Genomic DNA, 12,812 nt, shown 5'->3' on the forward strand with positions numbered 1-12,812 from the left:
TCTTTAAGGGTCAGTTTAATAATATATGTAACAAACTGTGATACCGTGATAACCGTGATACCGCGGTATTTTCTGAGACGGTTATCATACCGTGAAAATCTCATACCGTTGCAACCCTAGTCAAAAGGGAGAATTGAAGAGTAACTGTTTATTTTACCTTGGGTGTATTGACAAATATCTTTCAGTTATGATTACTTATCTTAGTATCTATAATTACATAATCATTGTGTGAAACCTTGTATTTTATATGCATTAACCAATACTCACATTATATTTGATCATTTTTACTCACAGTGTATTTTACACGCAATTATATAGAAGATTAACCAATAATCACAATATATATTCTTTACATATATAGTAAAACATTGTTTGATCAGGCATGTGACTAACACAGACTCTATTATATGACAAATTAACCCACATGATACATTTACTAACACATAGGATTTATTATATGGCGGACTAACCACGCGTTACTAACACATTAACATATAACATATGAGATGTAGCTCAGGCTTGAAGTATTTTGTTTACTGCAGGACCCTAACTAACGGTCATCAACTCGACAGAGGAGGCTTTTAGATCAAAGCGGCCTTCTGTGTGTGGGGGAACCTGCAGCGGCTTCAAAGCGGGGGTGACGCACACACACAGATAGTGCCACGATGTTCCATTCTGGAAGAACACAGTCAAGGCCAAACACTAGTGGTCCAGTCAGACCTGTGAAACTTGAGCACTAACACGTGAAAGTACGCATACTAACATGAGATGATTTTAGCAACGCCTCATCAACAGGTTTCACGTCATTTGGGGTATAAAACATGGAGTCAGATCAGAGGGGGGTCAGAACTTATACTGGGACGGCTGTTAGACGGTCTTTCATGTGTGGGTTCTCCTGAATATTCAGTACTTTGTAATAAATACTTGGTTTGCTTTCAACTTCACTCCACCTGTCTGACTCTCTCTATCAAACGAACACGCAGGGGAGTTGTACCCCGGACGAGAGGTGGGGGTAGCCCACCTTTCATTTTCTTTTCTACAACAGTACCTACTACTTTTAAAGCTCATAGGATTAAACGTTTAGTAGTATATTTGTATATTTACCTGCATATATGTGTATTTTACAGTAATTAATACCTTAATATTTGTGATACTGTGTTGCATACTGAATTATTTATGGTGTAGTTGAGCTGGTTAACAGTGTTATATAACAGTCAGTTATATTTAGGGCTGTCCCTAACGATTATTTTTTAAACGATTATTCTAACGATTATTTTTTTCGATTAGTCGACTAATCTATTTATTGAGAAACATATTTAAATAATTATTATTTTACGTTTTAAAGCAAACGATAAATTACTATATTTATATATAATAACAACAACAACAACAACACAAGCCTACTAAACCAAACCCCACACTTATAATCACTTACATGTACAGCACGTTGTTCAGATCTATAACGCTAAAAATGGATAAGCTCCCATACACCACAACCGTGTGTTGCACTGTTTTCTGTGACCGCTAGATTTTGTGACCACGGGCAAGTAGTTCTCAGCAGACCGGTGCACTGGCCGATTCGAAACGTGTTCGTTTCTAATGTTTACCCCAACTGGCCAAAACGGTTCAGTTTAGGGCTGTGGGTAAGGTGTAGGTATAGAAAGCTTCCGTTTTGCCAATGAACGCTCATAACCGTGAGCACTGGTCACAAAATTCCGACGGTGACAGAAAACGGTGTAACACCGTAGCGCCGACGGCGCTAGCTAAAATAACTTAAGGCAGCTAGCTTAGCTAAACACCTGAACTTATGAATAATGCTACTGTTTCTGGAAACTGCGAAATGCCATGCACAAATATAAACCAAAAATGTATAATTTCTGCCTGTGGCAGGTTTAAAACCTTTGGTAGACAGCCTTAAGTCTTTTTAAGGACACCCGCGGAGACCCTGATGTAAACGGTACTTACTGTGTGACCCTGTTGACATAGTGCTCCTGGATGTTTGCGCTTCAAGTGCTCCTTTTGCACGTATGGCAGAGGACCACATTGTTGCCCTTTTGCGTGAAATGCTCCCAAACTTTAGATGCCCGCTGGCGTTTTTTTTGTAGCTGGAGATTGCTCTCCGGAGTCCAAGCTCTCTAGAGCTTAGATTCTCTGCCCGAACCAGACATGACCCGGGCTCCAGAAAATAGTCCGAGATGTAGGCGTCTGTTTTTTAATTATATTTTTATTAAAAAAAAAACGAAAATAATGAAAACTGAAAGTGAAACTAAACTAATTTATTTATAAGCGCTGTTTTCACTACCGCAGTTCTACAGCGGGGGTGTTGTGCCGATTCTGTCCGCGAAGCGGGAGTCGGATTCAGCAGGGAGTCGGATTCGGCACAAGCGCGGCGGCACCCCGCGGTCCGCGGTGTCAGTTGTAAGCGCTCGCGCTAGCAGCAAAATACGACAGAAAACACTGAGGGAGCTGTAGAACTATGTGTGGGACTAGAATATGAACACGAGGAGATCAAAGAGAACCTTCACCTGTGAGTAGCTCATCAGAACACGCAAATCTCTCTCTCTCTGTTTGTGTGTGTGTGTCTCTCTCTCTCTCTCTCTCTCTCTTGCACGTGAACTCCTCCGCGTTTGACTTGCAGAACTGTGTTTAGCTGTTCTTAAAAATCATTTTAATTAAATAATAGTTCAATGCTTCTATGTTACCGTGTTAATTAACACAATTCTGATCATATTTCGCTCATTCAAACAGCCCGAAAACAGCCAGTTTATGGTTCAAGTCGGGTCGGGCTAGAGCAGAACGTGCACGGGCTCGGGCTGGGTCGGTTTAGAATTTTTGGGCCCGATCTAACCTCTAATGCTCTCCACAGGCGCCGCCATGTTTACGACGCGCCGACGCACGTTATGCAAATCGATGTATTTTCGTAATCGATGACGTCGATTATGTCGACGCGTCGCCCCAGCCCTAGTTATATTGCAGAGGTCATTGCCTTTACCTTCTTTGCCCATAAGGTGGTGCTAACTCCCTATTATTTTGTTTAGAGCATGCAGTGTATAGAAATGCTACGCAGTGGGATTATAGTGTTTTGTTCTACTTGTACAATTGTGTTGTAATTGCTCTTTTTGTAATATATAATATATATTGCTATGTATTTTCTCTGTTATTGCAGACTCATAGTAATACTACTGCTAATTGCCAAATCCATAAAGCCACCTAAACCATCCTATGCCTCTCTGTCTTCTATGTCCTGACCAACATATAAAGTTTTTGGAACGAAAGAAGTGTTTGCTGCTTATCCAAAACGTACTAGCCCTCCTAGTGAAATCTCCCTCACAGGTAGCATGGTGTAAAAGGAGCACAATTATGTGGATTACAGAGATCTTATTGCTGCTTTCTCAGCCTGATGTAATGACCATGTATACACAGACAAGCGCAGAAGCAGTAAAAAAGATATATTTATTAAACAGCGTAGGATAAATACAGTAACAGGGTAGTCAAACGAAAAAAAACAGGTTAACAGGAGCAAACAACAGCCAGAAAGGAGAACACGTACCAAAATGAGGGACAGTCCATAGATCATTCACAGCGAGGCAAAAAAAAGAGAGAAGGCAAAAAATCAGAAACGGTAACGACGGTCTAGGTAGCTAGACACTAGGTAAAATACCTTGTGATAAGCTACTGAAAATGAGGGGTATATATACTAGCAGGATCAGGTGTGGGTAATCAGAAGGTGAATTAGAACAGAGTAGCAGCACAAAATCAGCCGAAATGTCTGGTGTAAATACATACTGTGAGTTGGTGTGTGTATTGATTGTATGAGTTCATGGCAGGCAGATTGACAACATCAGGACTGACAGCGAGTCACTAGTAGTTGTACATGGGGTCCAATTTCAGACCCAGACTCTGATCTAAGCGGACCTAGACTAATGAGAATTTTTACATTTTGCCAGTGTTTATTTTAAGCGGCATTATTTTTCTGGCCTTTACAGTGGGGGACGTTGCGGCACAGGCCCCTCACAGACCAATCACATGCATGTAAATATCGGCAAAGATCTGTGTAGAGTGTGGCGCACATACAGGAGGGGTATGAAGCGAGCTGATTCAGATTCAGCGCTCTCTATAAGGAGACAGCGTCGTCAGAGCCTTTCCAGACTTTTCAGTGAAACACAGACACTTCAACACCAGCACGTCTTATATTCTGATAAACAGCAGCAGTGTGAAGCATCACCTCTAAACAAAGACACACAGACAGACACGTTTCAGCCCAGATTTATACAAAATGAAAATGTAAATGTAACCCCCATTTCATGAGAGCTACAGTCTGCATAGTTTAGACTCTTTGGGAGTTAAAGGGTTAAGCTAACTGAGTCTGGTGTAATAAACTGCAGCCAATAATATTAGAGAGCTTGGCTTGTCCCGCCTTAGTTGCTTCTGATTGGACAGAGCTACTGCAGCTAGAAGCGCGGTTCCCCTCAATCAGTCTCTCTCTCTCTTCGTGCTCTGGAGGAAGAAGCTGTGCCCCAAAGTTAGCTAGAAAGCTGTGTCTCACAGTTAGCTTAGAAAAGTGACTAAAATAAGCCTCTTTTGATAAAAGAGTGAAACACTTAAAGCTAGAAGCATCACCTGTCCATCTAATGGGCTGAAAATTCGTGAATTGTGCAAAAACCTAGAGACTAACTTATTTTATTTAAATTTTATTTTTATTTATTGTTTCAACACATTTGTATTTTTGTATTTGTATTTTGTTTATTGTGGATTTACTGATGTACTGAAGTTGTTGGGTTATTGAAAAAAGTAGAACTAAAGGTGTATATTCTGAACTAAAATATATTAGTGGATCTAAGTAAACAAATTAACTAAACTAGCAACTAATAGTAAATTAAATGATATTAAACTCTGTCAGTGTAAAAGTTTAAAGTATAAATAGCTAAACTACCATTAACTATTCAACTTAAAAGATAAATAGTACATCCTAAAAGTAATAATAAAGAAATAAAATCCAAATAAGCTTATATATTCCTATTTCCCTATTAATATTCTATTCCTAAACTAAGAAGTGCAAAGTAATAACTAATAAGTTAATAATTAATAATAAAATATAATAAAATAATAATAATAAAAATAACTAATAACAAATAAGATTTATTTTATAACGGCTAATAATATATATATATATATATATATATATATATATATATATATATATATATATATATATATATAACATTTAACATTTATTGTTTTTGACATTAATTCAATGTACACCTTAAGATTGTTTTGTTTGTTTTATTTTGTCTTCTAAGTAAAGTAAATCCCTTTACTTTAACACTGTTCTCTGTCTCGTTAATGCTGACTTATATATGCTTATATATTCCTATTTCCCCTATTAATATTCTATTCCTAAACTAAGAAGTGCAAAGTAATAACTAATAAGTTTATAATTAATAATAAAATATAATAAAATAATAAAAATAAAAATAACTATTAACAAATAAGATTTATTTTATAACGGCTAATAATAATAATAAATAAATAAAATAAAAATAAAAAAATATATATATATATAACATTTAACATTTATTGTTTTTGACATTAATTCAATGTACACCTTAAGATTGTTTTGTTTGTTTTATTTTGTCTTCTAAGTAAAGTAAATCCCTTTACTTTAACACTGTTCTCTGTCTCGTTAATGCTGACACACAGCCCCACCTCCTTTCCGAACCGACATACAGGTCCTAGAGTGGCAAATTCCTTTGTTACCTGTGTTTACCCAGCTTCAGTGTTGCTGGATAGTAGTCAGTCATCAGCTAGCTGTTAGGAGTGCTACATAAACCTCAATCTGATTAGGTAGCAACATTCCAGAGATGGTGTTGTCCAGCATTGGGGCTCCTCAGAGTTCAGTACTGTAGCTGTTTCTCTTTACCCTGTACACTGCTGACATATAAATCTGAACTGTGTCACATCCAGAAATATTCAGGTGATACAGCAGTGTTAAAGCATCAGCGAGCGACTAATATTAATAACAAGACTTATACATGTCTACAGATACTGTAGCTACTCCACACACCAAAACACTTTTTCAAAAACCCCACCTTTTATCAGCAGGTGATGCTCAGCTTCAGCAGCAGCCCAACACCCCCACAATCAGCCAGCATCAAGCAGAGTGTAAAGTAAAGCGGTGTACCACTGGTGATGTGATAAAGCTTTAAGCCTGTAAGATGAGGTGTTGAGTGAGGGGGGCGGAGCTGAGTGTGTGTACAGAGTAGAGAGGATCAGCACACTGTCATGCTGGTGTACTAAAGAGCTGAAAGTCAGTGTGTTCTTCTCCCAGTGTGTGCTACACCACCATGATCATTTTCACTGTACTGCTGCTCTCTGCTCTTACAGGTAAACATTTCAGAGATTATAAAAATATGAAGATCTAACATCTACTAACACACAGTTTCCTAATGCTGTTCATTAGCTACATGCTAACAGATCTATGAATGATGGGTTAATCATTAATTCTATGATTTTATTTGTAGGTAACAGAGCTGAAGACGTCATCACTCCTAGCAGAGACGCTGTTTTTGCTGTTGAAGGTCAGAATGTTTCTCTCTCCTGTAACTACACTGTAACTGGAACCAGTTATGGTCTTCACTGGTACCGACAGTATTCAGGATCATCTCCCCAGTTCCTCATACTGGACTATGCAGGGGTCATTACTGAAGCTCAACCTCCAGTTCCTAGAATATCCATCAACCATCAAAAAGAAAAGAGGAAAGTGGATCTGATCATCTCCTCTACTGCAGTATCAGACTCTGCTCTCTACTACTGCGCTCTGAAGCCCACAGTGACAGAAACCCACCAAACACTGTACTAAAACTTTACTTGTGAAATATGTAGAAACACTTATATTTCAGGAGGGGGCGCTGTTTCTCTTCTGCTTCTTTATCTTCAGCTTCCTCACCATTCAGGTTAGAACATCAGTCTGCTTTGGAACATCAGTCATCATGTTGTGACCTACAGTAAACTGGAACTCTCTATAACCCTTTATAAATGTTTACAGATACTTCTGTAAAATATGTAATGTCATATTCTTTGCACAAACATTTATCTCTCATTTTTATTTATTTTTTTATAGACTATTTCGATCAATTACATAATTGAAAGAGAAATGCATGGTGTAAGTTGACACCACTTAAATTTACAATTAACTTATAAAAAAAGCAATAAACTATATTTTGGTTACTACACCATATCCCTTATTTATATACTTTATTTTTTATATTCATTTATTTTATTTTTAATTAACTTTTACAATGCATTTTTTATGCCTCTCTCCTTTTTTAACTACTTGAAGTAGATTTTGAAGAATCTGTATAATTCATTAATGTGTTGTTTATAATGAATTAGTGAATTTGAATTTCTTTTCAGTTGTTGATGATATAAAAGGCTACTGTAATATACAGGACATGGCACTGAATAATAATAGTGTTTGTATAAAATCTGGAACATGTAGCTTTGTCACAGAAGTGTTTTTTTTTATTAACTTATAGGATGAAAAAATATGGATAGCATTATTTGTTCTCCATATCACCCAGTCCTACCACAGGTACAGCAGGCTGTGGAGGCCAGGTCTACAGTACGTCAGGTTGGGTAGTAACAGACGGTGGTGATCAACATTGGAGCTCCTCAGGGTACAGTACTGTCACTGTTTCTCTTTACCCTGTACACTGCTGACTTCACATATCAGTTTGAATCATGTCACTTCCAGAAATATTCAGGTGATACAGCAGTGGTAGCATGGTGTAAAAGGAGCACAATTATGTGGATTACAGAGATCTTATTGCTGCTTTCTCAGCCTGATGTAATGACCATGTATACACAGACAAGTGCAGATGCAGTAAAAAGGATATATTTATTAAACAGCATAGGATAAATACAATAACAGGGTAGTCAAACGAAAAAAAAAAACAGGTTAACAGGAGCAAACAACAGCCAGAAAGGCGAGGCAAAAAACAGAGAGAAGGCAAAAAAACAGAAACGGTAACGACGGTCTAGGTAATACACAGAGATCCGATAACAGAGAGAAGGCAAAACATCAGAAACGGTAACGACGGTCTAGGTAGCTAGAAACTAGGTAAAATACCTTGTGATAAGCTACTAAAACTTAGTGGTATATATACTAGCAGGATCAGGTGTGGGTAATCAGAAGGCGAATAAGAACAGGGAAGCAGCACAAAATCAGCTGAAATGTCTGGTGTAGATACATACTGGGAGTTGGTGTGTGTATTGATTGTATAAGTTCATGGCAGGCAGATTGAAAACATCAGGACTGACAGCGAGTCACTAGTAGTTGTAAATGGGGTCCAATTTCGGACCCAGACTCTGATCTAATCAGAACCTAGACTAATGAGAATTTTTACATTTTGCCAGTGTTTATTTTAAGCGGCATCATTTTTCTAGCCGTTACAGTGGGGGACGTTGCAGCACAGGCCCCTCACAGACCAATCAGATGCATGTAAATATCAGCAAAGATCTGTGTAGAGTGTGGCGCACATACAGGAGGGGTATGAAGCGAGCTGATTCAGATTCAGCGCTCTCTATAAGGAGACAGCGTCGTCAGAGCCTTTCCAGACTTTTCAGTGGAACACAGACACTTCAACACCAGCACGTCTTATATTCTGATAAACAGCAGCAGTGTGAAGCATCACCTCTAAACAAAGACACACAGACAGACACGTTTCAGCCCAGATTTATACAAAATGAAAATGTAAACTTCAATCTGATTAGGTAGCAACATTCCAGAGATGGTGTTGTCCAGCATTGGGGCTCCTCAGAGTTCAGTACTGTAGCTGTTTCTCTTTACCCTGTACACTGCTGACATATAAATCTGAACTGTGTCACATCCAGAAATATTCAGGTGATACAGCAGTGTAAAAGCATCAGCGAGTGACTAATATTAATAACAAAACTTATACGTCTACAGATACTGTAGCTACTCCACACACCAAAACACTTTTTCAAAAAACCCCACCTTTTATCAGCAGGTGATGCTCAGCGCCAGCAGCAGCCCAACACCCCCACAATCAGCCAGCATCAAGCAGAGCGTAAAGTAAAGCGGTGTACCACTGGTGATGTGATAAAGCTTTAAGCCTGTAAGATGAGGTGTTGAGTGAGGGGGGCGGAGCTGAGTGTGTGTAGAGAGTAGAGAGGATCAGCACACTGTCATGCTGGTGTACTAAAGAGCTGAAACTCAGTGTGTTCTTCTCCCAGTGTGTGCTACACCACCATGATCATTTTCACTGTACTGCTGCTCTCTGCTCTTACAGGTAAACATTTCAGAGATTATAAAAATATGAAGATCTAACATCTACTAACACACAGTTTCCTAATGCTGTTCATTAGCTACATGCTAACAGATCTATGAATGATGGGTTAATCATTAATTCTATGATTTTATTTGTAGGTAACAGAGCTGAAGACGTCATCACTCCTAGCAGAGACGCTGTTTTTGCTGTTGAAGGTCAGAATGTTACCCTCTCCTGTAACTACACTGTAACTGCTGACAGTCTTCACTGGTATCGACAGTATTCAGGATCATCTCCTCAGTTCCTCATACTGGACTATGCAGGAATCATTACTAAAGCTCAACCTCCAGTTCCTAGAATATCCATTAACCATCAAAAAGAAAAGAGGAAAGTGGATCTGATCATCTCCTCTACTGCAGTATCAGACTCTGCTCTCTACTACTGCGCTCTGCAGCCCACAGTGACAGAAACCCACCAAACACTGTACTAAAACTTTACTTGTGAAATATGTAGAAACACTTATATTTCAGGAGGGGGCGCTGTTTCTCTTCTGCTTCTTTATCTTCAGCTTCCTCACCATTCAGGTTAGAACATCAGTCTGCTTTGGGACATCAGTCATCATGTTGTGACCTACAGTAAACTGGAACTCTCTATAACCCTTTATAAATGTTTACAGATACTTCTGTAAAATATGTTACATTATATTGTTTGTAGAAACATATTAACTCTGATTTTTATTCACTTTTTATAGACTATTTCAATTAACTTCCTCATTTCAAGAGAAATGCATTGTTTAAGTTGACACCACACGAATTCAATGAACACCCTATGGCATGATGTTGCCCACAGTTCAGAGAACAGTCTCCCCGGACTATTAAGGGCGACTCCGCTCTCTTACACCTGAACTGAATCTTGCCTGATTAGTTTCTCTATATATATCTGGACTCAGTCTCTACCTCTTTGCGAGATTTTGCCACTCTGTGACATTATTGAGCGTTTGTATCACTGTGTTTTTCATTTCCTGGTTTTCTGATTCTTTGCCTGTTTTTTGACTACGATTTTTGCATTGCGTTTTTGTCTATTAAAATCAACTCTGCTTTTGCATCCAACTACTTTTCTGAGTGTTACAAAAAAATACACTTTACTTATTTACTTTTTTCTAAGCACATTCGATGTTCTTTTTTTTAAAGCACACAGTATTTTTTTATATATTTTTTTGAAGAATCTTTTTAATTAATAACTAATCTGTTGATTATAATAAATGAGTCTAATTTGAATTGCTTTTCAGTTGTTAATGATATAAAATGCTGCTAGAATTACTAGGCTACACTAATATAAAGGAAATGGCATTGAATAATAAAAGTGTCAAGAGTGTCTTTTTGTTATTACCTTATGGGATGAAAAAATGTCAAAATATATATTGTATATCGCCATTCAGCAAAAATATTGAGATATTATTTGTTGTCCATATTGTCCAGCCCTACCACAGGTACAGCAGGCTGTGGACTGATTATAGTTTAAAGGGATGGCTAATGAGCTCGTTTCACACAGGTGTGTGTGTGGGAGGGGTAAGTTCAATAGTCTGGAGAAGCTGATCTCTGAATGGAGGAATGACCAGTAAGCGCGACAGAACCCCCCTTCCAATGCGCGACTCCTGAATTATCAAGAACACAACCAGGAGGATGACCCAGAGGCCTGGGGCCGGGACAATCAGGCCTGTGTCAGTGAAAAATAGCAGCAAGAGACATCAGATATCAGCAGCCGGCACCCAGCAATAGCAAGGGCTCCTCAGGGCCGTACCTATCCCAGGCCACTAGATACTGGATGAGCCCCCTCCTGAGACAAGAGTCCAGAATGGTGTTCAATCTTTAGGCTTGGACACTATCAAGTCCATCGCTGGCCTGAGGAGCAAGACATGAAAGCTGGGTGAGATTTTATAATGATTGGGGAAACTCCAGTCTGTAAGTTACCTGATTGATCCTTTTTTAATCTTTGATGGGCCCAACAAATCAAGGACTTAATTTTTTACATTGGAGTCTTAGTTTGAGGTCTTTACTGGATATTCATACATGTCACTAGGATTAAAGAAAAGTGTTTCACCTCTATGTCGATCCGCTTGTTCCTTCTGAGCCAAGGCGAGTATGGGTCTGTTCCCATTCCCTCTCACTGTGTTCAAACCAGTCATTGACAGCATGAGCCTCAGTCCTCTCAGCATTCCAGGGGAATAGTGGAGGTTGAAATCCTAAAAAACATTATAAAGGTGTTAAATCTGTGAAAGTACTGTGGAGAGAGTTTTGAGCATACTCTGCCCATGGAAGGAAACGTGACCATTCATTTTGTTGATCGTGAGAGTAGAGATGCCGAAGACAACCTATTTCTTGATTAAAGTGTTCAACTTGACCATTAGCTTGTGGTCTTTAACCTGAAGTAAGGCCGAAAGAAACTTCCATTTTATCCATGAATGCCTTTCATATATGTGAAGTGAATTGCGGACCCCTGTACGATACGATGTCCTCAGCTGTGAGGGAAGCAGTGGGGATGGAAGAGAATGGAATTAGCTTGCAGGCCCTAGAGAATCTGTTAATAATCACCAAGATGGTGGTGAAACCTTGTGAGGGTGGTAGGTCTCTCATATAATCAATGGACGAAAAAATGACCATGATCTGTTTGGAATTGGCAGCGGTTGTAGCTCACCACCTGGTAGCGATCTACAGGTCTTTGTCATTGGACTGGACATACAGTAGGCATGGATATCCTTCTCAATGCTAGGCTATCAATAATGTTTAGACAGGAGATGGGTAGCAACTTGTACCCAGATGTCCTGTGGCTAGCGACGCGTGTGCTCACTTGATAAGGTAATCTCTGCAAACCTGTGGTACAAAAACATGGTCATTATGGCAATTAACAGGGTGTGGGATCTGATAGAGAGGCTTGTCTTATATCCTCATGGAAATTCTATTGAATAGGAGCAAAAATACAAGCTGGGTTTAGGATGGTTTGTGGGTCTTAGATGGTTCTTTTGTCTTTGTACAGTCATAACAAGGCATTTACTTTGACATTTTGAGATCCAGGCCTGTAGGTGATCACGAAATTAAAGCGATAAATCGCCCATCTGTCTTGCGTGAATTCAGTCTTTTAGCTGTCTGCAGATACTCCAGGTTCTTGTGATCTGTCAGAACAGTGACCAGATGGTGAGCTACCTCCAACCAAATGTGCCATTCCTCCAACGTCCATAATTGTGTTCTGTGGGAGAGCATTTCTTGGAAAAGATAGCACAAGGAAAAAGTGACAGGTTTTTTTTTCAATTGTTGACGACCTCCACCTTTTTTTTTTTTTTTTTTAGCTATATAGACTCATGCTTGACTAATGATGTACCCCAGGAAAGATATCTGTGTCTTGTGGAACTGACATTTCTTGGCTTTGACATATAGATTGTTTTGGAGTAGCCTCTTTAGCACTTGCCTGAGATGCTGAACATGTTCTGACATCATAGAAAAGTAAATACGTATATCATCCAGGAAA

General features: G+C 38.9%; 2 gene segments (V, D, J or C); both read left to right on the plus strand.

Annotated features, from left to right (window-relative positions):
• Positions 1–5,547: 5,547 nt before the first annotated feature.
• LOC125780422 (T cell receptor alpha variable 14/delta variable 4-like) lies at positions 5,548–7,503 on the plus strand. The segment is given in 2 exon segments: positions 5,548–6,384; positions 6,522–7,503. Coding segments are annotated over 2 exon segments (378 nt in total).
• Positions 7,504–9,008: 1,505 nt separating this feature from the next.
• LOC111194285 (Ig kappa chain V-VI region J539-like) lies at positions 9,009–10,194 on the plus strand. The segment is given in 2 exon segments: positions 9,009–9,311; positions 9,449–10,194. Coding segments are annotated over 2 exon segments (372 nt in total).
• Positions 10,195–12,812: the final 2,618 nt, after the last annotated feature.

The sequence above is a fragment of the Astyanax mexicanus genome, chromosome 8, assembly GCF_023375975.1.
Source record: "Astyanax mexicanus isolate ESR-SI-001 chromosome 8, AstMex3_surface, whole genome shotgun sequence".
In the NCBI taxonomy this organism is placed as follows: domain Eukaryota; kingdom Metazoa; phylum Chordata; class Actinopteri; order Characiformes; family Acestrorhamphidae; genus Astyanax; species Astyanax mexicanus.